The sequence below is a fragment of the Myotis yumanensis genome, unplaced genomic scaffold (genome assembly GCF_028538775.1).
Source record: "Myotis yumanensis isolate MYYU_CA2020_CCGP unplaced genomic scaffold, mMyoYum1.0.hap1 SCAF_11, whole genome shotgun sequence".
Taxonomy (NCBI): Eukaryota; Metazoa; Chordata; class Mammalia; order Chiroptera; family Vespertilionidae; genus Myotis; species Myotis yumanensis.
This window is the reverse complement of record NW_027223762.1, coordinates 41402592-41428492: the sequence shown is the minus strand read 5'-3', so window position 1 is coordinate 41428492 and position 25901 is coordinate 41402592. Positions and strand designations below refer to the sequence as shown.

The 25901-nt window shown below is 34.9% G+C and overlaps 1 protein-coding gene across 11 annotated transcripts in view; it reads left to right on the top strand.

Annotated features, from left to right (window-relative positions):
- The window catches only part of TIA1 (TIA1 cytotoxic granule associated RNA binding protein), a 31421-nt gene extending 6947 nt beyond the window's left edge, over positions 1-24474 (top strand). Inside the window, exons 2-13 of one of the 11 annotated variants that reach the window (XR_011473178.1) lie at positions 5155-5251; positions 9302-9400; positions 10109-10163; positions 10336-10368; positions 11581-11668; positions 14784-14859; positions 18298-18406; positions 18799-18894; positions 19013-19097; positions 19668-19791; positions 19960-20064; positions 20631-20718. Coding sequence is in view for 8 of the 11 variants with exons in the window: in XM_070429415.1 (XP_070285516.1) it covers positions 5155-5251; positions 9302-9400; positions 10109-10163; positions 10336-10368; positions 11581-11668; positions 14784-14859; positions 18298-18406; positions 18799-18894; positions 19013-19097; positions 19668-19791; positions 20628-20773; positions 21650-21776 (1135 nt within the window). In the remaining 3 variants the exon portion in view is untranslated. Of the gene's footprint in view, positions 1-5154; positions 5252-9301; positions 9401-10108; positions 10164-10335; positions 10369-10398; positions 11096-11580; positions 11669-12859; positions 14088-14783; positions 14860-18297; positions 18540-18798; positions 18895-19012; positions 19098-19667; positions 19792-19959; positions 20065-20627; positions 20774-21649 lie in introns of those variants that run through there. The other 10 variants (XR_011473177.1, XM_070429416.1, XM_070429415.1 and 7 more) reach the window with 10 other exon arrangements.
- Positions 24475-25901: the final 1427 nt, after the last annotated feature.

Genomic DNA, 25901 nt, shown 5'->3' with positions numbered 1-25901 from the left:
TCCCAGGCAGGGCACATGCCCAAGTTATGGGCTTGATCCCCAGTAAAGGGGGATGCAGGAGGCAGTAGAGCAATGATTCTTTCTCATCATTGATGTTTCTCTCTCCCTTCTCTGAAATCAATAAAAATATATTTAAAAATAAATAAAATTGAGGATTAACTTTGTAAAATATAGAGCATTCTACAAACTAAAAAACTTGTGTGTTTTCTGTTGAAAGTATCCTATATAATAAAAGGCTAATATGCAAATCGACAGAACGACCGGTTGCTATGACACACACTGATCACCAGGGGGCAGACGCTCAACGCAGGAGCTGCTCCCTAGTGGTCAGTGCGCTCCCATAGAAGCTGGGTTCACTGCTGGCGAGCGCAGCGGCGGTGGCTGGAGCCTCTCCCGCCTCCAAAGCAGCACTAAGGATGTCTGACTGACAGCTTAGGCCCACTCCCTAAGCCATCAGTCGGACATCCCCTGAGGACTCCTGGACTGCAAGAGAGCACAGGCCTGGCTGAGGGACACACACACACACACACACACACAAACACTGGGCCTCTAGTTTTGTCTATAAAAAGGATCTGCAGATTTCAAATTTGGGCTTTCTGTCTCAAACTCCTATTTAGCAAATAGACATAGAAAGTTATAACATCATTAAGTTTTTAAAATTTTGAGATAGGTATTAGTGATTAACTTATTTGTAAAAAGAAAAAAGTAATGTAATGCAGTATTTTTATTAGTACAAGAAAAAAAGATTTTGTCCTTTGATTTCTTTGATATGAAAATGTTATATATGTTACTTGTACTTTATTGTAATGGTGCCTAAGGCTGAGACCAAGTTGTTTCTGTAACTTCCTCCGAAGAGCATTTCTCTAAACAGCTGTGTGTAGAGTTAATTCATAGAGGCTCCTGGAGCTTACATCAAATAAACAAATGAAAGGCAATACAAACCACAGTGATTGATTGATTGATTATCAGTTTGTTGTTCCACTTACTTATTAGTTGACTTTTGTATGTGCCCTGACTGGGTTCGAACCAGAAACCTTGGCATATCGGGGTGACACTCTAACCAACTGATATACCCAGGCAAGGCCCCATAGTGCTTTTTAGAGTAGCTTAATCTTTTTTTTTTTTTTCCTCACATCTTCAGATTAGTTAATGTCACTCAGAAAATGTTTCTCAGATGTTAAAATCCAGGTTCCCTAAATATTATGCACTTGTCACTGGGTTATCTAGCTTTTTAAAAATACGTAGATGTTAGAATTGAATTTTCAGAAGAGCCATTTTTAAAATATATATATATTTTTATTGTTGACAGCATTACAGATGTTCCCCGTTCCCCACACACACTTTACACCCCCCCCATCTCCTACCACACCCTGGAAGAGCTTTTTTTTTTTTTTTTTTTTTTTTTCATTTAGTCATTGCAATCCTGAGAATTTCTTATGGGTACAAGAGTCAAGTAAGACACAGGAAGAGTTACAGAGAAAGTACAGTTCTCATATAATCTTCACCCATACTCCTTTAATGTTAACAACTTACATAACCATGGTATACTTATCAAAACTAAGAAATTAGCATGGTACAATGCAAGGTTTATTCCAGTTTCCCCAGTTTTTCCACTAATGTCTTTTTTCTATTCCAAGATCCATTCCAAGATACCACTGTATTTAGTTTTGTCTCTTTATTCTCCTTTAATATGAGAAGATAACTTTAATGATCATGGCACTTTTGAAAGTTACTGTTTCTTCACTGTACAGTGACTACTTTTCTCAATATACTCTGTTATAATTCGAATTGAGTCACTAAGACTAACCCAGACTGAAGGAGAGAGAAAATAAGCTCCACTTCATAGAGGAAGGCATATCAAAGAATTTGTGAATATACGTTAAAACAATCATTGCATTGGTTGAAACCAGTAATTAACAAGTATTTTATGGGAGATAATTTAAGGCTCTACACACCCTATTTCTCCTTAAAATTACATCAACTATAAAATATCCATGGGTGGATTTTGCCATTCGCAGTTACTATTGTGGTTTTTTAATGATCATTTTCCTCATTCCTTCTACATTTATTAGAGTTTTGCAAGAAAAAGCTATCTCCTCCCCCATCCAGGATTCAGTCAAGTATTATTTATTATATTTAGTTGTCAGTGTCTTTTTAAATCCTTTAAATGAAGAACAGTCCTCCCCCCTTTTTAAAATATGTTATTGATTTCAGAGAAGAAGGTAGAGGGAGAGAGAGAAACATCAATGATGAGAATCATTTATCGGCTGCCTCCTGCATGGCCCACACTAGGGATAAAGCCCACAACCCAGGCATGTGCTCTGACTGGGAATTGAACCGTGACCTCCTGGTTCATATGTCCATGCTCAACCTTTGAGCCACGCTAGCCGGGCTTCCCTTTTATTACTTTGTTTTAGAATAATAGTATTTTGAAGAGATCAAGTAAGTTGCCTTATACAGTATCCCATATCTAAATATGTGTAATTGTTTTATATGTCCAATATTTGGTAAGCTTTAGCCTAAATTTAAGCTTGACTAGATTCAAGTTAGACCTTTTTGAGTTGACTACTTCACAGGTGATGTTGTATAATTCATATTGAACACACAATGTCTCATCTATAAAGTGATTTAAAGTTTGATCACTGGGTCAAAATGGTAAAACAGCCAAAGCTCTCACTTTTTTTTTTTTTCAATCCTCACTTGAGGATATTTTTCCATTGATTTTTAGAGAGAAGGGAAGAGAGAAGGAGAGACAGAAAGACACGTCGATGTGAGAGAAACACATCAGTTGATTGCCTCCTGCAGGAGCCCTGACCAGGGCCCCAGGCCAGGGAAGAGCCTGCAACCTAGGTACATGCCCTTGACCGGAATCGAACCTGGACCCTTTGGTCCGCAGGCTGATGCTCTATCCACTGAGCCAAACTGGCTAGGGCTCTCACTTTTTTTTTTTTAATGTTTTTATTGAGTTGAGAGAGAGAGGAATGAAAAATATACCCTTGGGTGAGGATTAATAACAAAAAAAGATACGGACTCTTTTCCCAGAAAAATAAACATTTATACATATCAGAAACATGGATTCATTTCCTTCCATTTACCCATTCAACAAACATATTGAGTGGTGAAGGCACTGGAATAGGTTAAAATGGTAAAGGGAGAAGTACTGAATCTATCAGATAGAATAATGATACTCAAAAAAGCAAAGCTAACATCTACCCAATAACAGTTTTTCCAGGATCAAAGGTTAGTATTATACCAAATCCTTGTTCTAAAACTCAGTAATTAGAGGGAGAGAAGCATTATCTCCTATAAGCATTTACCTTGCCTTTTGATTAGAAACTCCAGTGTAGTGTAATCTAATAGCTCTAGTTGATGAGGGAACAGCTCTTTACAGAAAAATGCTAATCAATAAATTTAGGCAGACCACATTAAATTAACTATGTGTAAGTCCTATGGGTATTATACCATGAGTATTTTCAGGCTGCCAAAGTTATCACATAGATCACTTAACAACTGGGAAGGGAAAACCCTATTTTAAAAGTGAGAACTTTGGTCCCAGCCGGTGTTGCTCAGTGGTTGAGCATTGACCTATGAGCCAGGAGTTGATGGTTCTATTCCCAGTGAGGGCACATGCACGGGCTGCGGGCTTGATCCCTAGTAGGGCAAGTGCAGGAGGCAGCCTCTCTCACATTGATACTTCTCTCTCACTTAAAAAAAATTTTTTTTTATTGATTTCAGAGAGGAGAGGGAGAGAGGTAGAAACATCAATGATGAGAGAGAATCATCAATTGGCTGCCTCCTGCATACCCTGAAATGGAGGTCGAGCCCACAACCAGGGCATATGCCCTGACCTGGAATCAAAGCCTGATTTCCTGGTTCATAGGTCAATATTCAACCACTGAGCAACACTGGCCAGGTTCCATTGATTTTTAGAGAGTGGAAGGGAGGGAAGGGGGAAGAGAGAGAGAGAAACATCGATTGGTTGCCTCCCGGATCAAGCCTGAAACCCTCTAACCACTGAGCCAAACCAGTCAGGGCAAGTCTGGATCTTTCAACCCGTTTTCCGTTTCTAAAGGATTCTTGGCAGAAGAATAAGAAATACAATTGTTGAGAGTCTACATTCTCTATTTCAGAAGTGATAACCCTCTAACTCTAACATGTCTAGAGGTAATCTGGTTTCAAAGTCCCATTTTGAAAATTTATTTATAAACTCTTTAAATAAAGAATCCCAGTCATGTGGTCTTGTAATACACTATACTAGTTACGTTTGCTAGTCACAAATGCATAGTATCTGTCCATATCCACTGATCAGTGATATCCACTGAAAGGTTTTTCCATCCCTTTGTGAGCATTTACAACACCTGATAAATTATTTACCTGTGATTTTTCAAAAAATACGTTTATTGTGTAAACCAAAGTAAACCTAAATTGGATAGTGTTAGGAGAATTGTGAATTAAAAATTGGGAAATTTTATTGTTCTTAGCAATACTGTAGTAGAAAGAATTGCAAAGGTTTCCACTATTGTTTGTATAAAATGTTCTGTATATCTAATGATTCATTTGAGAAACTTTTAAAGCAATATCTTTCTAAGGTAAGCCTAGGAACTTAGAAATAACAGGTTTACTTTGCAACACCTTGACCAGTGACTCCCAAAGTGGGCGCTGCAGCGATCCAGGGGGGGGCGGTGATGGCCACAGGTGCATTTGTTTTAACTTTTTTTGTATTACCTTTCTATTCTGAGTTCAATAAATGGTTTCATAATTTCAAACTTCAATGTTTCTAATTTACACCTTTCTTTACTATATTTTACGAAAATATATTAAAATTAAAAAAAAATTAATTTCCAGGGGGCGCTAAGTAATATTTTTTCTGGAAAGGGGGCTGTAGGCCAAATAAGTTTGGGAACCACTGACTTTGACTAAAAACACACATTAGTTTCCCTCTACTAGCAGTGTCTAATATACTTGCAGGTTGCACATATTACATCCATTTTGAAAAAGATTTTAAAGTTTCAGCAAACTTTTATAAGCTATTCCCAAATAGTGTAGTTTAGGGTAAAGATCTACCTACTCCTAAACTCATTTTTCAATAAGCAACTGTAGAAACTGATCAAAAGAAGCAAATTTAAATGGTAAATATTTTTCTTTGTGTTTCAGATATGTCGGTAACCTTTCCAGAGATGTGACAGAAGCTCTAATTCTTCAGCTCTTCAGCCAGATTGGACCTTGTAAAAACTGCAAAATGATTATGGATGTAAGGGTATTTTACTTTAGTTAACTTTCTTCTTTTTTATGTATATTATTTAAATCCATTACTTCCAGGAACTCTCAAATTAGTTTATATAGTCTGAATGCATAAGGATTTTAGTCAATTTGTAGTGAATTAGTTTTGGACACTGAGTTTAATTTGTTTTATTAAATACAGGAAGAGCAGAACTAATGATTTCTAGAGTAGATGAGAAATATACACCTTTTTAAGGTGCATTGACATATCAGAATTGTTTATTTTATATGTGGTATTAGTTGATAGCCTAATTAAGAAATTCAGTTATTACAATTAGATTAGGACATTGGGTCAAAAAAATAGTCATGTGATACTGTGAAATGTTTGTAACTTTATTTTTAAAGGTTGTGATTCAAGTTTTTCTTGCATTATGGCAATTACCATCCCTCAGACCTTAGTGTATAGAAGAAATTAATTCATCTAATTGGTGTTAACCCTGAATCATAACATGCATAAAAAGACATTTAAAAATTTTTTGATGGGAAAGACAGTGCTAATGAGAATCCATTTATCCACAGTCTTTCCTTTTAGTTTTCTTTTCTCCAGGAAAAAAAGTCATATACCAGTATGTGTATCTGCTACTTTTTTTTTTCTATTGTTTTCCAGTTTATCTCTCTTTTTACTTCGTATTTAGAAAGTAATTGTTTAGCCTGACAGGTATGGCTCAGTTGGTTGGGCATCATCCAGTGCATTTAAAGTTTGCCTGTTTGATTGGATTTCAGGCTCAGTCCCCAGTAGGGGGTGTGTGGAATGCAGCCAATCAATGTTTCCCACTCTCTCAAAAAATGAATAAAAATATATTTTTAAAAGTAATTGTTTAGCCAATTGGCTTTTTTTTTTGTTGTCTAAGATTTTAAAAGGTCAAACCTTCTAAGTAGCAGGGTAGCAGGGTCTTCTGAATTTAATATAGATGGCTTCAATTAATGTTTCTGTTCTTTATTTTCTTTTAAGTGTTTTCTTTATATTTAATATCTGTATGCCCTTGGATAAAGAAGAAAAGATCCCTGTATCCATAAAGAAATATAAAGTAGAGACTGGAAAATGATGGAGAACTTAAAACCAGTTTTCCTTGCCCTAACCGGTTTGGCTCAGTGGATAGAGCGTCGGCCTGCGGACTGAAGGGTCCCAGGTTCGATTCTGGTCGGGGGCATGTACCTTGGTTGCGGGCACATCCCCAGTAGAAGGTGTGCAGGAGGCAGCTGATCGATGTTTCTAGCTCTGTCCCTCTCCCTTCCTCTCTGTAAAAATTCAATAAAACTTAAAAAAACAAACAAAAAAAAACAAACCAGTTTTCCTTGATGTGGGTCTACTTCCTTGTCCCAGTAATAGCATTTTTTAAATGCTTACCTGTTATTTTAACCCTGATGCATATCACAAATGTTAAACAGAAACTTTGTAAAGCACATTATTCCCATTTAATATATGCAGAATTAAGGCAAAGCAGCCCTGGCTGGTGGGCTCAGTGGTTAGAGTTCACAGAATGGTCTCAGGTTCGATTCCCATTCAAGAGCATGTATCTGGGTTGCAGTTTGATCCCCTGCTCCAGTCAGGAGTGTGTGGGAGGCAACCAATCGATGTGTCTCTCTCACATCAATATTTCTCTACCCTCCCCCCACCCTTCCACACTCTCTCTCTAAAAAAAAAATCAGTGGGAAAAAATATCCTCGGTGAGGATTTACAACAACCCCCCCCAAAAAAACCAAACAGAAATAAGGCAAAGCAAGCATGTATATTCAGATTGAACTATCTGAATATAAAGCCTCTTCATTGGTTTATAGACTGCCATTCTCTCCTTGTCTGGTTCATTCTTGATATTTGTCTGGTAAAGATCACTAGGCAAAATATTAATGACTGCTTGACCTTCAAAAAAGACTAGCTATGTTAGCCTTTGCCACTTTGTATAAATTTTGGTTTTTTATCACTCAAAGGCTTAAATTAACATTTTGTTTTTATTATTATTAAAGTCTATATTTTAGTCTCTTCATGTTGTAGGACTGGTGTTCATATTTATGCATTTTACACTTCCTGGAGTATTGAGACTGATAATGTGTATGCTTACATTCTTATCTAAAAATAGTTTTTTGGGAGTACAAATCAACTAACTAAAGTGATATTCTTTTTCAGTTTATTGCTCTACTCTTAAATGTATTACTTTTTCTATGCCTATCAACATTGATCTTTGTAGTAGAATTCTCATTAAGTGTAGTGTTAGTTTGAATTATACAATTTTTAAAACATTTTTATATTCCCTAATGTTTTTTAAATAAAATAATGGGTAATGTCAATATCAATTTGTGATTACCTCTAAAATTCTTTTTTTTTTCAATCTGCATCCGAGGATATTTTTTCCATTGATTTTTAGAGAGACTGGAAGGGAAGGAGGGAGAGGGAAAGAGAGACATTGATTGGTTGCCTCTCGCACGAGCTCTGACTGAGGCTGGGAATCAAACCTATAACCCTTCTGTGCATGGGCCAACACTCTAACCACTGGGCAGCACTGGCCAGAGCCTCTTAAAGATCATTACCAATGAATTTTTTAAACTATTGTGCTTGAAACAATATGCTACCTTTATTTTGGTATAATTCTAATCTTTTTTTAAAATACATTTTTATTTTAGAGAGAGGAACGGGGAGGGAGAGACATCATCATCAGCTGCCTTCTGCACACCCCCTACGTAGGATCCAGCCAGCAACCCAGGCATGTGCCCTGACTGAGAATCAAACCAGACACCTCTTGGTGCATGGGACACGCTCAATCCACTGAGCGACACTGGCCGGGCTCATTCTAGTCGTTCACTTATTTTAGGAGAGTGTAGAAAGAATTTTTAAATACTCAATGAAGTCATTTGATATTTTGCACTGATAGGTATAAGATATTGGGTATTTTTTCTGCCTTAATTTATAATAAAACATCCAGGCTTCACATATTATCAAATATCAACTACCTGGAACACCAGCAAAAAAGAGAGAATTTTTAAAAGACTACTAAGCAGCTGAAAAATGATGTCAGAAAGTCCCAATTCTAAAACCTACTCTAAAACTCTACTTAGCAAAGGACCTCTTCAGTTTTCAGAGTCTATTTATATTTTATAAACAAGCTTGAGATGGTTGATATTTTCTGCTATTCACTAAGTTAGAGGTAGCAAGTCTTTATGTACATTTATGTACATAAAAGGTAACATCACAGGGAAGAGGCAGAAAAACCAATACCAACACTTGAGAATATAGGATTCCAGTCAAACTTAACCTCTGTAGCTTAAAAAAAGATTGGATTGTATAATGATGGGGAGAATGTAGCTATATTCATCTGTCCATAATTAGGACATTTAATTATTAATAAAAGATTATATATAGTAGAATAGTATAACTTGTTAATAAAGATAGCTTTCTATAAAAATAGATCATTTTTTAAAAATTTATTTTATTGATTTTAGAGAGGAAGGGAGAGGGAGAGAGAGATAGAAACATCAATGAGAGAGACCATTGATTGGCTGCTTCCTGCACGCCCCCTACTGGGGATCGAGCCCAGAACCCAGGCATGTGCCCTTAGCCAGAATCAAACCTGGTACCCTTCAGTCCACAGGCCGATGCTCTATCCATTGAGCCAAACCAGCTAGGAAAAAAAATAGATCACTTTTTAAAAATAATATATTTTTATTGATTTCAGGGAGGAAGGAGAGGGAGAGAGAGAGAGAAACATCAATGATGAGAGAGAATCATTAACTGGCTGCCTTCTGCATGCCCCACACTGGGAATTGAGCCCACAACACGGGCCCCTATCAGGAATCAAACCACCGGGAATCGAATCGTGACCTCTTGGTTTATAGGTCAGTGCTCAACCACTGAGCGACACCGTCTTGGCAAAAATAGCTCATTTTTAAGTGTTTATTTCCTTATCTAAAGATTTACTTGTGGAATGAACCCTCTATTTTTCATTGGCCTGGTAAATGAGATGTTATAATTTTAAGGTAATGGGAATATGCAACTTAAAATTGGCTATTGTGTTTTTTTCTTCAACAGACAGCTGGAAATGATCCATATTGTTTTGTGGAGTTTTATGAGCATCGTCATGCAGCTGCAGCACTGGCTGCAATGAATGGGCGGAAGATAATGGGTAAGGTAAGCTGTCATAATTAAAGGTGACTTGAACTAGAAATTTATTGTTGTTGTTAATCCTCAACTTGAGGATATTTTTGTTCATTGATTTTTTTTAGCGAGAGCGGAAGGGAGGGAAGCAGGGAGGGAGGGGAGGAGGGAGGGAGACACACACACCACATAGATGTGAGACACATCAATTGGTTGCCTCCCGCCTGCACCCTAACTGGGGTGGGGGTCAAATCTGAAACTGGTCACTTAGCTACACTAGCCAGGCCAAACTAGAAATTTCAGTTGCACAGCTTTGTTTACTTTTTAGAAACATTATATTTACTTTATCGCAAAAAATCACATTATTAAAAAGGTGGGCTAAAGCTTTTAGAGGACATGTTTATTGCACATGATAAATACTAAAATATTTATTGAATTACTCAAGCTTGGATGAAACATCTAGGAACATTGGATACTAATGGGAAAGACTAGAAGGCAAAAGTTTATTGGTACTTTAGATAAAAAAGGTTGATTCAACATTAACAAATAAGTATATAAGATTAGGATTTGACAACATTATTTACATAGGTGTAGGTTAAATGATAAGAAACTTTGGCCAGAACTGATACCTATTTCATCTCAAAGATACACATTCCTATGTGTATACAGATGCAAATCTTATAATATCTGATTTTGAGCTTTATTTTTATCGAATATAAATGTAGAAAAAAATTTTTTTAGGAAGTCAAAGTGAATTGGGCAACAACCCCCAGCAGTCAGAAGAAAGATACAAGCAGTAAGTATATATTATACTCTTTGAACATTTGTTTTTATTGTACACAGTAGTTTTATTGTAAAGCATAAAAACATCATACGTGTTTGCAGTAATGTTTTGATCTTTATCCTAAGATATGATTGAATGTGTTTGTGTTAATAAATTTAAGAACAAATCTAATCTTTGTCATCAGGTAGTACCGTTGTCAGCACACAGCGTTCACAAGGTAATTGTATCTTCTTAAACATAAAATGAAATCTCTTGAAAGGGTATTCACTAACCACCTGAAGTTGTTGTTTTTTTGTTTGTTTGTTTGATATTGGGGGGAGTGGGGAGGGAGGTGGTTGTATTTCTATTTGTCTCTGGCAATATTTTTCCCCCTTCTTCCCAGTGTTGACCAAGTGTGGCTTGTCCACTACTTTGGTGCTATTTCAAGCTCTCTGACCCTCTTGGAGGCAGCTGATGCCTTAGAAATACTTTCACCAACTAAAGGGCAAGATACCCTGCTTCCTTGAGGTCACGATCTGTGCTCCATATCCAGATCTTCTGATTGCTTGAGTTGCTCCTGAAACTGTTTCCCAAATGGCAACACAATATGTTGCTTAAGGCCTGCCAAGTAGGGGTAACTTTTCTTTCCAAATATATTTTGTCAAAATTAATATATATGTCTATTTAAAAATGTTGATACAACTATTTTGTATTTTTTAAGTGTTTCTTTTCTTGAGCATTGTCTTTTTTTTAAACTTCACATGAGATCGTTATTTCTCTCCAATGCTTTTTTAATGGCTCTAATATAAAATGAAGGGATTACTGTTTTCATTTTGTTGCCTTCAGTCTTAGTTCACATGCACATGGATTCACATAAACTGAATGGTGTAATGTCTGGGCAACCAAAACTGTTGGCTTTTGAGAAAACTGTCAAATACTTTAACATCAAACTGTTGCAATGCAAGGTATTTCTTTGCTTGTTCTTCACAAAATATGGTTAAACCAAGTATATCATGTCTAGCTTCAGTGAATTGTCTTAACTGAGGCAAATCTAGTCTACATAACTCACAATACCACTATTTTATTTTAAATTGTAAAGCTTTATTATAGTGGTAAACTGATTAAATGTAAATAATTACTATTAAAACAGTAATGAAGTCATTAATTTTTTTATGCAAAACATATATTATTAGTTTATTTTCTTAGGCCAGAATAACAATTGGCTGTAAGCAGAATATCTGTCAGATATATCAGTCTTTAGGAGGTATTGTCACCTTGATTCATTATGTTTAAAATTGATAGAATTTGTGTAGATATAGAGTAGTGTTTTATTTGTATGCTACTATAATCCATAAATTATTTTAAGAATAATTTATTGAATAAATTTTAGTATTTTTAAATTCTAAAATTTTATTTTTCTTTTCACTTCCCCTTACCTTCCCCTTATAAGATCATTTCCATGTCTTTGTTGGTGATCTCAGTCCAGAAATAACAACTGAAGATATAAAAGCTGCATTTGCGCCATTTGGAAGAATATCGTAAGTAACAGAAGATACTTTTAATTAGAAATAATCTTATTTAGAAGTACTTTGAAAATATACTGTGAATTTTGTTTATTAATTTTCACACTTGAATATAAGGTATTACATTGTTTAGAGGCTATTTAAGCAGTTAAGAGCCAAAGATTTTTTTTCCATTAAATAAATCTTTGGTCTTCAATTATCTTAAAGTCTTTTTTTTCAATTAGCATTAGCTTTTAAGAGACAAATTTACTATTCTACATATTGCTTCATGTATAAGTGTCTTGCTAGCTTGGTCATAGTCTTTAGTAAACTTGTGCTGTGACTAAGGAATTTAGACCTTTTGGGCACTTCTATGATACCATGCATTTTGTGTTAATATATTTTAACAAAAAGAAACCTCATTTTAACCCCCAAAATAGTTACTAAGTGTTAATTTCAAGGCAACCAACCCTTTTGTTGTTGTTACTAACAACAACAGTAATAATGCCTTTTAGTTTTTTGTGAAGCTCTGTCCTGCTCGCATTTGTTATTAAATATACAGTTTAAGCCCTTTGTAAATAGCTCACTCAAGGTAGTTTCATCAGAAAAAAATTCTAATATTTTGAAAAACATGCCATAATAGAGTAAGAATAATAATTTGATAATAGTATTTTTTTGCATATAATCACTGAATTTAGAAAACAGAATTTTTTTAGAGTTTCTGGTTACTTTATTATTGTTCCAGCTAGAAGAGTAGTACATTATCTTAACTGAAGCACAAAGGAGACACTAGCTTTGGTTTGGTTTCATGAGCAGACCAACAGCAAAGATGAGGTGAGGAGAAAGTTAAGTGCCAATAGAATAGGTGATGAATTTTGGGAGTTTTCGTTGGAAGAGTTGTAGTTCATTGGTAGGATGATGAACATGCATAGTTAGAGGCAATTGCAAAATTATGGTTTAACAAACAGACTCTTTTGTTAGGTGACATTTTCCTTTATGAGCACTGATTGGGAAAATAAGTTCTAATTTATTGTTCCCTTTAATCTGTCATAGGGTTTTGATGATGGTTAACTTGCTTTCAAGTATCTAGACTGGAAGGTATTAAACCTTGACCTCTCAAAGGCTCTATAAATCTCTGTATGCAAAAGTGTTGTCTTTGTTTTCCTTTTGGTGTGGAGTATCTTTTGTAAGTTTTATTCTATTTTCAGAGTAGTCATAGGACCATAAAAGGATTAAAGAAGGATTAAAGAACCCTGGTCTAGATATTTGCTGCTTCTTCCTTAGAGAATCCTTTCAGAAATAAGTAAGAATTAAATGTATTTCAAGGGTAACATTTCCTGAAACTTAACTCTAGAAAGAAAATTTTCTAACATTTTAACAGGTTATATAGCTATTTTATTAAATGCTTTAATTTTGATTGAAGTAAATTCTGAAAACATGGGAATTTTAGTTTGGGATTAGATAAAGATTATTTAACAGTGAGCTCAAGTTAAATGACATTCAAATTTTAGTAATTTCATGACTTTTTAATCATGGATCAATAATTTCTTTTTGTTAAATATGTTGGTATCATAATTATAGTCTAGATTTTATTAAGGCCAACCATGGTTATTTATATATATATTAATTTTTCTTGGGTAAGGCCTTCCCTTAAATTTTATAATTTTCAGTTGAGGTAATATATAAATAATATTTAAACTTTATGCTACTCAAGCAGTGTGTTCCTGAATTCAAAAGAACCATTTTCAGTAGGGTAGCATCATTTTCTGATTTTTTTTTGTTAAAGGAGATAAGTTGATAACTATATATTGAAAGGTTCTTATGATAGTCTGAGTAGAGATTCTACAACAGTGAGTTATAGAAGGCATGCATTAAATGGTGACCTATTAAAATATTAGTCTAAAAATATAGTACTTTCTTTCTCTAATTAATATAGTAAACTTTCTATTCCTTGAGTTTTGGGTAATCTAACAAATTTTGATATAGAAGTGAATCAGCTACCAAATTAATGCATGTGTACCTTACAGATAAGAAGTATTTTTACATATTAAGAAGTGACTTGCATTAGTTTTCCTTTTTTACCACTACCTCTTCGTCATTTTGACCTTAAAAATTTCATAAATCACTTTGAAGTTGATCAAAATATGCTTATGTATACTTTAATATAAAATTATATTGCATGGCTTTCTGACTTGGGTTTTTGTTGTGAAAGTGCCTGTTTTGTTTATGTGTCCTGAGAGAACAAGCATTGTAACATACCTGGCTAACTTAAAAGCAGATTTGCCTGTGAAGCACAATTTGAGTCCAATTTTTTGAGGTATGGACTTTTAGCTATCATGGTTGGGTTTTTTACTCAATCTCAAATAATAGGGGTCTGGTTATTTTGCAGAGTATCTCTGAAGAATGGACAGAATTGCCCTGGCTAACTACAAGCTACGGTTCACAGTGGATAAATGTTGGCGTGCTTTTTTACTTTCTGACTTTTTAAGATTTTGCTCTTATATCTTATAGTTTCCAATCAATCTTACATGATTGCTATTTTAAAATTCAGTATAAAATCATATATAATTTAAAACTAAAATGTGTGTCTAGTTTTTTCTTCAATTATTTAGCATTTCTGAAAATGTCAAGTTTTCAAAGTTTACCAATAGTCCAAAAGGGGGCGGGGGTATGAATTGATCTGAGAAAATAATGTACTTAATTTAGGGAATATACAAGTTTTTTATTCTCTTAGTTTCCAGTTTTCTATTTTAATGATTAGGTAGTATATGGTATCAAATAGCAAGTTATAAATTGCATGGATAAAGAAAGCCATTCATCTAATGTGCCTGTGAACCCTGTAAGTGGTTAAATAATTCATCTGAATAGCTGTCTTCACCATGCTTAATATTTAAAAGTTTAAAACTTTTTGAAATGGGAAGCAGTTTTTGTACAATGTATATATACATATTTAAGAAGTTATTGATTTGCATGTTTATAAAATTAAGCCTCATTTGCTAATACATGATAAATTTTATAGAATAAAAGGTGAATTTGCATTAAAGGTTCATTTTAATGAAGATGAAACATGAAAATAAGTTGTGTGTGAAATTCTCACTTGATATACACAGGAGAGTTTGCAAACCTAAACTTCTGATTGTTCTAATTTCAGAGATGCCCGAGTGGTAAAAGACATGGCAACAGGAAAATCTAAGGGCTATGGCTTTGTCTCCTTTTTCAACAAATGGGTGAGCTCAATAAAAAGTACATGTGCACAAAAAAGAAAAAGTGCATGTGCAGTGCTTCAAGAGTAAAGAATTAAAATACTCATTTTGTTTTAATAGTCTTTTCTTTCACCGGCCATTTGTTCATTTCACTGATAATTAACCACCCCTCACTAAAGGATATGTTCATTATCTCCCTGTTTTATAGTCCTGTGATAATTTAAGAGTAGCTAATAAAATGTTCCAGGAGGGGACTTTTTTTGTTGTTAATAAGTTTTCATCGATTTTCAGAAAGAGAGGAAGGGAGAGAATATAATAGTGCTGCCCCCCCCCCCCCCCCCCGCCTTATCTGTAGTTTTACTCTCCTTGGTTTCAATTACCCATGGTCAACCACTGCCTAAAATATTAAATGGAAAATTCATGAAAATATTAAAGGGAAAATTCCAGAAATAAACAATTCATTAATTTTAAATTTCACACCATTCTGAGTAGCATAATGAAATCTCACTCCATCCCAGCTAGGACATGAATCATCCCTTTGTCCAGTACACTTAACCTGCCCACTAGTCATTTAGCTGTCTCAGTTATCAACGATAGCAGTATCACAGTGCTTGTGCTCAAGTATCCCTATTTTACTCACATATGGCCTCACAAGAGTAGTGATGCTCGTAATTCAGCTATGTTAAAGAGAAGCCATAAAGTGCTTTTTTAAAATATTTTTATTGATTTCAGAAACGGAGAGAGAGAAAGAGAGAGTGAAACATCAGTGATTTGTGAGAATCATTGATTGGCTGCCTCCTGCATGCTCCCTACTGGAGATTGAGCCTGCAATCCAGGCATGTGCCCTGATCAGGAATCCAACTGTGACCTCCTAGTATTATTTGCATTTTTAGGCATAAACTGGGGGTCCTGGAATATATTTCCCACAGATAAGGGGAGGGTACAGTATGTATTTACTGTTTGTGTGTCTCAAGAATGACAGGTAGCCTTGAATTTGCCTATTCTTTTTCTAGTTGAAGCCCACATTTGACACATGCAGACCAAAGCTACACCCCATTTACTTATTTTCTTAAATTGATTTTTAGAGAGAGGAAAAGAGAAGGATAGAGAGGGAAACATCAATTGGCTGCCTCAGGCATGCCCCTACTGGGGATTGGGCCTGCACCTGGGCATGTGCCCTGGGTGGGAATCAAACCAGTGATCTCTTGGTTCATGGGTTGGTGCTCAACCACTGAGCAACATTGGCCAGGTTACCCCATTTACTTTTCAGTTCATTCTAAGCTGGCTTTCGTTCTCTACCACTCTCTACCAACACTAGTTTTCTGGTTCACCTTTGACTTTTGCTTCCTTGACTCTGTGACAATACAATTTTGTAGATTTCTTCATCACTAGCTACTCCTCCTCTGTCACCTTAGCTGGCAACTTTTTCTTTACTCAATTTTTAGATTTTGCTGTTTTTCAGGGCTTTATTCCAGGATGCTTTTTTCTTTCCCTAGTCTTTCACAAGCCCGCAACCCAGGCATGTGCCCTGACTCTAATTTTATATCTCCAGTTAAGTTTACTTAATGTGTCTTCAGGGGAGCTCTTTTTTCTTCCTCAAACTTGTTCTGCTCCTCCCTCCCAGGCTTCTTATTTCAGTAAATGTTAACACTGTCCTTCCTACTGCCCAAGCAGGAATATAGTAGTTATCTTTGATTCCTCTCCTTTTATTCATTGTGCACCCCCATCCCGGTTCTATTCCTTTAGGTTACATTCACTACTACTGTACTAGTTCTGACCACCAGCATTTTAAAAATCTGGATATTAGCCCTAGCTGGTTTGGCTCAGTGGATAGAGCGTCGGCCTACGGACTGAAGGGTCCCGGGTTCGATTCCGGCCAAGGGTACGTGCCCAGGTTGCAGGCTCAATCCCCAGTAGAGGGTGTGCAGGAGGCAGCCAATCAGTGAGTCTCTCTCATCATTGATGATTTTATCTCTCCCTCTCCCTTCTTCTCTAAAATCAAAGAAATATTTAAAAAATAATAAAATCTGGATATTATATTAGTCTTATAAAATGTTTTTCTCCTTCTAGCACTAAGAATGGCCTTTGTAAAAATATGTATTTTTTTATTGATATAGAGGGAGAGGGAGGGAAAGATAAAAACATCAGTGAGAGCCCTAGCCAGTTTGGCTCAGTGAATAGAGCGTCAGCCTGCGGACTCAAGGGTCCCGGGTTCGATTCCGGTCAAGGGCATATACCTTGGTTGCGGACACATCCCCAGTAGGGTGTGTGCAGGAGGCAGCTGATCGATGTTTCTCTCTCATCGATGCTTCTAACTCTCCCTCTACCTTTCTCTCCGTAAAAAATCAATATAATATATTTAAAAAAAAAAAAAAAAAACATCAATGAGAGAGAAACATTGACCAGCTGCCTCCTGCATGCCCCATACTGGGGAACAAGCCCGCAAACCCAGGCATGTGCCCTGACTGGGAATCGAACTGGCAACCTCTTGGCGCATGGGTCAACACTCAACCACTGAGCCACACCAGCTAGGCATGTCCCGGGTTTGATTCTGGTCAAGGACATGTACCTTGGTTGCAGGCTCCATCCCCAGTAGGGGGCGTACAGGAAGCAGCTGACTGATGTTTCTCTCTCATTGATATTTCTAACTCTATCCCTCTCCTCTCTGTAAAATCAATAAGATGTATTAAAAACATAAATCAGATCATGCTCATCTCTTACTTAAAATCTTTCAGTTTTTTCTTCTGGCACCCTTTTTGTTCACTAGATTCCACTGAAATTAGGCATCTTTCACATTCTTTCAGGATGCAATCCAGTCTCTTTGCTGCCTTTACACAGTTTACAATGCTTTCCCCTTTTCCAGGACTTTCTTCCCAGGTGTTTTGCCTTGGCTGGCTCCTTTTCCTCTCAACTTCAGCTCAAATATTATTTCAAAGAGACCTTCCCTAATCATGCTGCCTAAAGTAGATCTCCAGGTCCATAATCTCTATCTCTACATTTTGTTTCTGTCATAGCATATACAATTTGTAATTACTTTGTCACCTCCATGGCAGTAGAGACTACATCTGCCTTATTCACCAACATATCCCTAGCATTTAACCTGCTGTCCAGAACATGGTATCTGTTCAATATCTATTTACTTGTTGGATTGTATAAAGTGAGATTTTCATCCATAATAGTCTTAAGTTGTTACATGAACTTTATAATAGCTACCTCAGAAGGGCTTTTGGGCTTTGGACTTTTTCGGGTGATTAACATAACCAAAGTCTGATATCCAAATGAAAAAAAGATAATTTAAAAGCGCCATTGCATTTTAGGTGAGCTATCACATATTGTGTGTCTCGTAAAGCATTTTCACTCAAAAAACATTTGTGAAAAGCAAACTTGAGTTTTCTCTACTGCTAACAGTTTAACATCAACTAATAATGTCTTCTTTGTCATTTCTAATGTTGTGTGGAACAGGATGCAGAAAACGCCATTCAACAGATGGGTGGCCAGTGGCTCGGAGGAAGACAAATCAGAACTAACTGGGCAACCCGAAAGCCTCCAGCTCCAAAGAGTACATATGAGTGTAGGTGTATTGGAGAAGAAAAGGAAATGTGGAATTTTGGAGGAAAATACATTAGATTTTAAATATTAGAGCTGTTCCTGGAGACTTATTGCAGAAATAGATGAGAAGCAAATCAAGACTACTGTTCTAAAATGTACTTAGTTTTCATTTTTGTAATTACAAATAGTAAATATTGTCTCTAATGTGAAGTCTCCTATTAAATAGAGAATATTGAGTAATTTTAAAGACATTCTTGGGGGAGGTTTTAATCATCAATCAGATATAATGTGTATTATATAAGTATTTTGTTCAAGGTAGATAACTACTATTACAGTAGTGTAGTTACTAGTAATACTGCATTTCTCTTTCTGAACATTTTATTTAATTAAAAATATAAATCTTTCCATCCCCAGCAAACACCAAACAGCTGTCATATGATGAGGTCGTAAATCAGTCTAGTCCAAGCAACTGTACTGTATACTGCGGAGGTGTCACTTCTGGGCTAACAGGTATGGGGGCTTTACCTGTATGGCATCTTGAGGTTAATTTTTAAACCGAAAGCTTAATATTTGTGGATTTTAATATCATTTAATGGGTGTGTTTTTGTGTTTTGTTTTTGTCTAACAGAACAATTAATGCGTCAGACTTTTTCACCATTTGGACAAATAATGGAAATTCGAGTCTTTCCAGATAAAGGATATTCATTTGTTCGGTAGGGGTGGCTTTATAAAAAATTTCTCAAATTATTTTTATATATTTAACTTAGTGTTTTTCTTAAAAATTTACTTCGGTTATAAAGAAATAAAATTTTCTCTAGCATTTAGCATATCTGCCACTGTTTTTTAATAGTTCCCATCTTTCAACACAAAGCCAGTAAAACATCCTCTGTTAAAAGAAGTTTCTCCAGAATTACAGGATCTGAGGGGGCGTGGGGAGAATATGCCATTTTATTGATTCTTTTATGTAAATTGCCTGGCTCAACTTGATTTTTTTAAAATATGTTTTTATTAATTTTAGAGAGTAAGGGACAGGGATAGAGAGATAGAAACATCAGTGAGAGAGAAACTTTGATCAGCTGCCTCCTGTATATCCCCTTCTGGGGATCAAGCCTGCAACCTGGCATGTGCCTGACCAGGAATTGAACTGGTGACTTCTTGGTTCATGGGTCGCTACTCAACCACTGAGCCCCACCAGCTGGGCTCAACTTGATTTTAAAAAATACGTTTTATTCTTAAGTTTTTAAACAATTTATATTGGTGATTCTTAATATTGTTTTCAATAGATTCAACTCCCATGAAAGTGCAGCACATGCAATTGTTTCTGTTAATGGAACTACTATTGAAGGTCATGTTGTGAAATGCTATTGGGGCAAAGAAACTCTTGATATGATAAATCCCGTGCAACAGGTGAGAAGGTTCTTGACTTTGCAAAGTAATTACTGGGCTAATACTAATAATATTGTTTTAAAAATATATATATTGTTTTAGAATGAAATTGTTTATAATCCATGTTAATAAGTTTCTAGTGCATATTAAAATGATAGTATATAAGGGCTCATCCTACGTGTATTATAGTTCCAGAGTGGTGGCTCATGGATTGCAGTGGTGACATGATGAATGTGACCGCCTCAATTGACTCATACACAGTGGATTTTAAAATGCTCCGACAAACCTAACAGGGTATTAAATTTTTTCTTAATACTTGGTAGATTTATTCACATATTATATGGAGAATTCACAAGCATTGTTGACTTGATTGAAATAAAAATGTAGTTATATTTATGTTTAGGGCCTTGGCATTTTGCTGCTTTTGTTTTTCCAGGCAGCTTTAGTGGTTAACTTGATCCCACAAAGATTTCTGTGAGGGAATTGTAAATGGAGCATTAAGATAGGAGTAAGAAAACTGAATGTAGAAATAATCTTTGTATCTTCCTTATCTAAAGGAAACAGTCATGTGAATAGTTTATAAAGCACTAAACATTATACTGAATTTAATATTTATTACCAGAACATTATCCACTGCCTTACAAAGAATATGCTATTCAGAGTATTGTGTCAAGTTATAGTAATATAACCTCACTTTTTTTTTTTTAGCAGTCACTTTCTAAACTCTTGTTTATCCTTTCATTTTAATTGTACTGATGGCCCTATTTGGTATGGCTATGTATATTAGTTATTTGTAGTATATTAGGACATATAACTTCAAATAATACTAAATTATCTGTTATAATTTTACTTAATAGCAGAATCAAATTGGATATCCACAACCTTATGGCCAATGGGGCCAGTGGTATGGAAATGCGCAACAAATTGGCCAGTATATGCCTAATGGTTGGCAAGTACCTGCATATGGAATGTATGGCCAGCCATGGAACCAGCCAGGATTTAAGTAAGAATATTAGCTCTTTTTATTTATTATTAGCCTTTGAAAATGTCAAGAACTTTAAGAGATTTTAAGTAATTAGTAGGAAGCGTGGCCCTCTTTCCAAAGCATAGCTTTAACCTTTGAAGGACTTAGTTTAGAATAGTTTTTAATTTATAGTTTTAGGTATATCTCTTTAAAGTTTTGCCTAGAAATATATTGCCTTGAGGTATAACCAACATTATAAGTAATGTGACTAATGGTCTCTTGGCCATTCTTGAATACAATTATTTTGTTGCTAGTTGTTTTATTCGTTCTTCATTTTTTCTGTGTAAAAGGGTTTATTATTACATGGAAGCTTCTTTATACACCCTGAATTATGCAATTTTACTTAAATTTCTGAAACACAATCTGAGAAAGTAAAGATTAAAATACTTTACAGTGTTTTTTAAAAAAAGAAACTTGTATTTATAATATTGAAAAAATTTATGTGCTTACATATGCTAATAATTGTTTTACTTTTTTCTTTGAGTAATATAAGTGCTAGTCTTATCATGTCAAATGGTCAGGTTTATTTCAGGAAATGGCTTGTTCACCATATGTCCAACCCAGTTGTATGGTATTTCTTCCTGAGATGAAAGATGAATTTTTTCCTGAGGTCAAAGGGGATAAATGTTTACAGGTCAAGGGTATTTTCTTAGCTGTAATTAAACAAACAAGATTAAGCTGTACAAATTAAACCTGTGAGGATGCTTGTACCTTTGCTTTCCTTGGCATAATAATTCTTTTTCTGAGCTAAAGAAAAAGTATATTTCCTCTCTATATGTTATTTGTTCTTGGTGTTACCTTTCATTTTAATCAGTGGATTTCCCTCCCCTCTGCTTCTTTCACATGCTCTCCCAGTCAGACACAGACTTCTGCGCCATGGATGGGACCAAATTATGGAATGCAACCACCTCCAGGACAGAACGGCAGCATGTTGCCTAGTCAGCCTGCAGGGTATCGAGTGGCAGGGTATGAAACCCAGTGAAAAAGGACTCCAGAATCTAAAGCCAGTGGCTTGAGGCTACAGAGAGTGTAGTAAAGCCGTTGTTTACTTAAAGATTTAATCAAATCAGTTAGTGCAAATGTCAGATACAATGTATTTATTTAAAACATTCATTTTTTAATCATGAAATTACTTAACCATCCATATTGTTTTAAAAAGAAACAAGATGCTGGATGTCTGCCAATTTTTGCCTTCATTACCTTTTTAATAAAGTTTCTCAGATCCTTGTTTCAAACACAAATGCAGGGATTGCTGCCACTTTTTAAAAATTAAGAGGCAGAAAATTGCACAATGTTGAACTTTTTTCCACTAAAGTAGCGTGCAGTTCTAGTTTGCATTCCTGATATGATTTAAAACATGTAATATAAAGATATAAAAACAAAACACGAAAAACCAAAACTGTGCAGAGTCTAGAAGTTCTTTATAATCTTCAGCTTGTGCACAATTCTGTTTTAGGTCTTTTTACAAAGGTTTGTTTGAACTATCCCATCTCCACTGTTTTCCCTTTGGGATTTTTTAATATAAATTATTAGTTTACATCATTTGTGTATCTACATTTTTTTTTCACAAATTTGTCTTGCCTTATTAAAGTTCTGTATAATATACTTAAATGGAAAAACAAATGTTCACTTAGATTGAAAACTTTTCTCAGATGGATTGTTAATTGCATTCATCTTGTGTTTTATATGAGAAGGTGCCTCAAGAACTCCCTGTTGACTTTGTTTAAAAGAATTTTTATCTTCTGTGATAAATTTTGTTGTGTACCAGAAAATATAAAAACAAAAAACTTGTTACTAAAAAAAATCTCTGAAATGTGATAAGTTCTTATGAACTGTGCTAATTTCATGTGTCAACTTTTACATTTACATGTATTATTTCATTGTGTAAAATGTTTTAGCAGTTTAATATTTTGCACAGTTAGCAAACTTTGTATGTCATTTCCTTCTTAAAGGTATCATGCAGAGTTGACAGGAGATTTGTAAGGTTTTAAGTTGTTTGCATGTGATTATCAAATACACACTTTGGTAGTCTTTGAATACAAAGTCATCTGCTCTTGTTTTTCGAGAATTTTTAGACAAAGTTGTATGTAAAGGAATATATTAATTTTCCATTTTCTAGTTTGTATTTACTCAAAAAGAGTAAATCAACTTAATTTTAATATGTACAGATAATAGCTGTGAAACTGTAGAATATCCTAGGTCAGGCTTGGGGTTCGTTGTGAACGCCAAAATTAGCCTGAAGGACCAGCCGGGCAAAGCATTTTTTAAATATTCAGAGGCCAAAAGATAAACAAAAAAACCTTTAAAATCCTACCTCCTTAAACAGCCTTCAAAGAGGAGAATCCTCAGTGCAATCATTATTTTGATTCTTTTGGTACCTGTTTTCCTGGAGTTGCCCATTTTATTATATTTTGGGGTGGCTCCGAGCATTAAGAGATTTAATCTTTGATAGCATTGTTCTAGTTTTTGAAATTTCTAGTACATTTCAGAGTCTCTTAGAATAGTTTTGTTTTGTTTTCAGTGCAAGTCACAAACTCCCTTCCTTGACTCACAAAGGGAAAGGGCCCCAGTATACATATTTGGATGGTCAGTTGTTTTTAAGAGCTTCAGATAGCTCCTAGTACGTTATTTAGGAACAGAAAAGGCCTGTTTCTCCTAAAGGGGAACAAGTGACTAAGCTGGTCTCTAAGCCAATACTCTTGTAAACCAGAGCCCAGGAAAGACAACTCACTAGTATATAATTCTCTGGAGCTCAATTCTATGCAGTTGTACTAATGTTTCATTAAGTCACTGTGTATTTTTAAGTGTTGCTACATTAAAAGTTGCTTTATGAAAGATGAGTAAATTTTTTAAATACTTGGAAATTTTATTTCCTTGTTAACTTCTACAGATCAGGGCATGCAACCAAAAGCAGTGTAAGTGAAATAACTCAAAAAATAAAATATCAGGAAACTATTTTTAAATTATTCTGGCTTATGTTTCTATTTTAGGACCTTTATTTTTCACTGTTTCAGAAATATTTACTACACATCTGTGGAGTTCAGGGTAAATTATTTGGGCATAAATAAGCAAAAGTATAGTTTTTCTTTCATTTTGACGATCTCAAGTAGTAACACTTTTTATTAGCCAGTATATTTTTTTTATTGCACAAATCTTAAAATGTACATTGACTACTTTCTGGAAAAAAAAGTGATATTATTCATGATGAAAAGGTTACTACTGAACAAATTCGTATTTAGGAATGTTGCTATTTTTGGTTTAAATCTTACTCTGAATGTTAAATCACTTAAAGATCTTTTTTTAGTCTAAACTTACTGGCATTAGTATCAAGAAAAGAAATTAAAATTTTAAAAAATGGTTTTAATCTTTACAATATGCATTCAAATTTTATTTTTAAATACATCTGGTACTGTAAAGAACCTGATGTGACTCACACTTAATGGGTCATTAATCCAGTATTTTTTGCCCTGACTGTTTGGATATTAAAGTTCCTTTATGTTTTCTATAACTTGTGGGATCTTCAGTGATTATTGTGTGATAGATTTTTTTTTCTTTTTGGTCTAGCCATATTGTTATATTCATTCAGATTTTTGTTAGATTTTTAAAAATCTTATTGCAGAAACCATGGTTTGCATTGTGTTTCTGTTTAATACAACAAAGAACTGGAATTATTTAGATTCAACTCATAAATCAAGATCTCATTTTTCTTGTTGATATTCTCTTTGTTGAAAATGAAATTCACATTATAGTTTTATTCTCCTATTTTATCCCAGTGTTTTCTCCCTTCCTTTTGTGTTAGAGTTCTATTACATTTGAGAAGGCAGTTGTTAGGATTAGATTGCATATACAAATGAGTTAGGTTTACTAAGTGCTATAGGTGCTCTTGAGGTGACAGTTTGAAAAATAAAATGTGTTTATAGGAAATAAAAAGCACACCCTTTCATTGAAAGAGTGATTTCTAAAAATCATTTTTTGGAGGGGGTTATTACATTTTTTCCAGTTACTGCATTTTGTTGTGTTTAGAACTTGAAGAATAATCCTCTAAAACAAGAAATTTTTATTTAAGGGCCTTAATAAAATTTATGTGAGTGTGTCTCAATTGAATAGGATTTTACATTACAGCCTCTCAAATTGGAGGCAGAAGTTATTCTGATAGTAATTCAACCAAAAAAGGAAAAAGTAGACGTCTGACTCAGGGTTACTTAGACTAGGATGAAATACCTACAGAAAATAGGGATTAAGTACAATTTTACATAATGGATAAATGAGATCCCTACCTCCTCCTTGTTCAGCTCTGACACATGAACGGCCACACTTGCACACAAAGAAGGATTTGGAGGATCTTTCTGTGGAAAAACTAAACTTTTAAATATATATATTTTTACTGATTTTGGATAAGGGAGAGAGAGAAACATTGATTGGTTGCCTCCTGCACCCCCCCACACTGGGGATTGAACCCAAAACCCAGACTCATGCCCTGATCAGGAATTGAACCGTGACCTGATTCATAGGTCGACACTCAACCACTGCCACACTGACCATGCTAAACTCTTGATAGGAAAAAAGCCAAATGGCCACTAATCCCCCTATATTGAGTGGGAGTATATCAGTCATTAAGCACTTTCATGTACACAGATCTTCCAAACAGGTTTTTAGCTCTTCACTTTTCAATAAGGACAGCCAAAGATAACCGAAGTTGAAACTAGAATTGTGAAAAGTAGATCTAAACAAAAAGCAACTATCAATTAGAAAATTTCCAAGAACTGTAATATCCTGAGAGGAAAGAAGGATGTATTCAAGAAATTAGAAGAGTGATAATAGTAAAATTTCAGAACAAGAAATTAAAATAGGAATAAATTCACTGACAATATTAAAAGACCCTCCTCTCCCCCCTCCTCTCCTCTCTCTCATTCTCTCTCTTTCTCTCCAGTCCACTGTCTCTCTCATCATTGGTGTTTCTATCTCTCCCTCTCCCTTCTCTGAAATCAATAAAAATACATTAAGAATGAATAAATAAATAAATACTTGAGTTCCATAAAGACAGAAAACAATTTGGGATGGTCAATATTCAAAAAGATAATGATTGAGAATTTTCCAGAATTGTTGA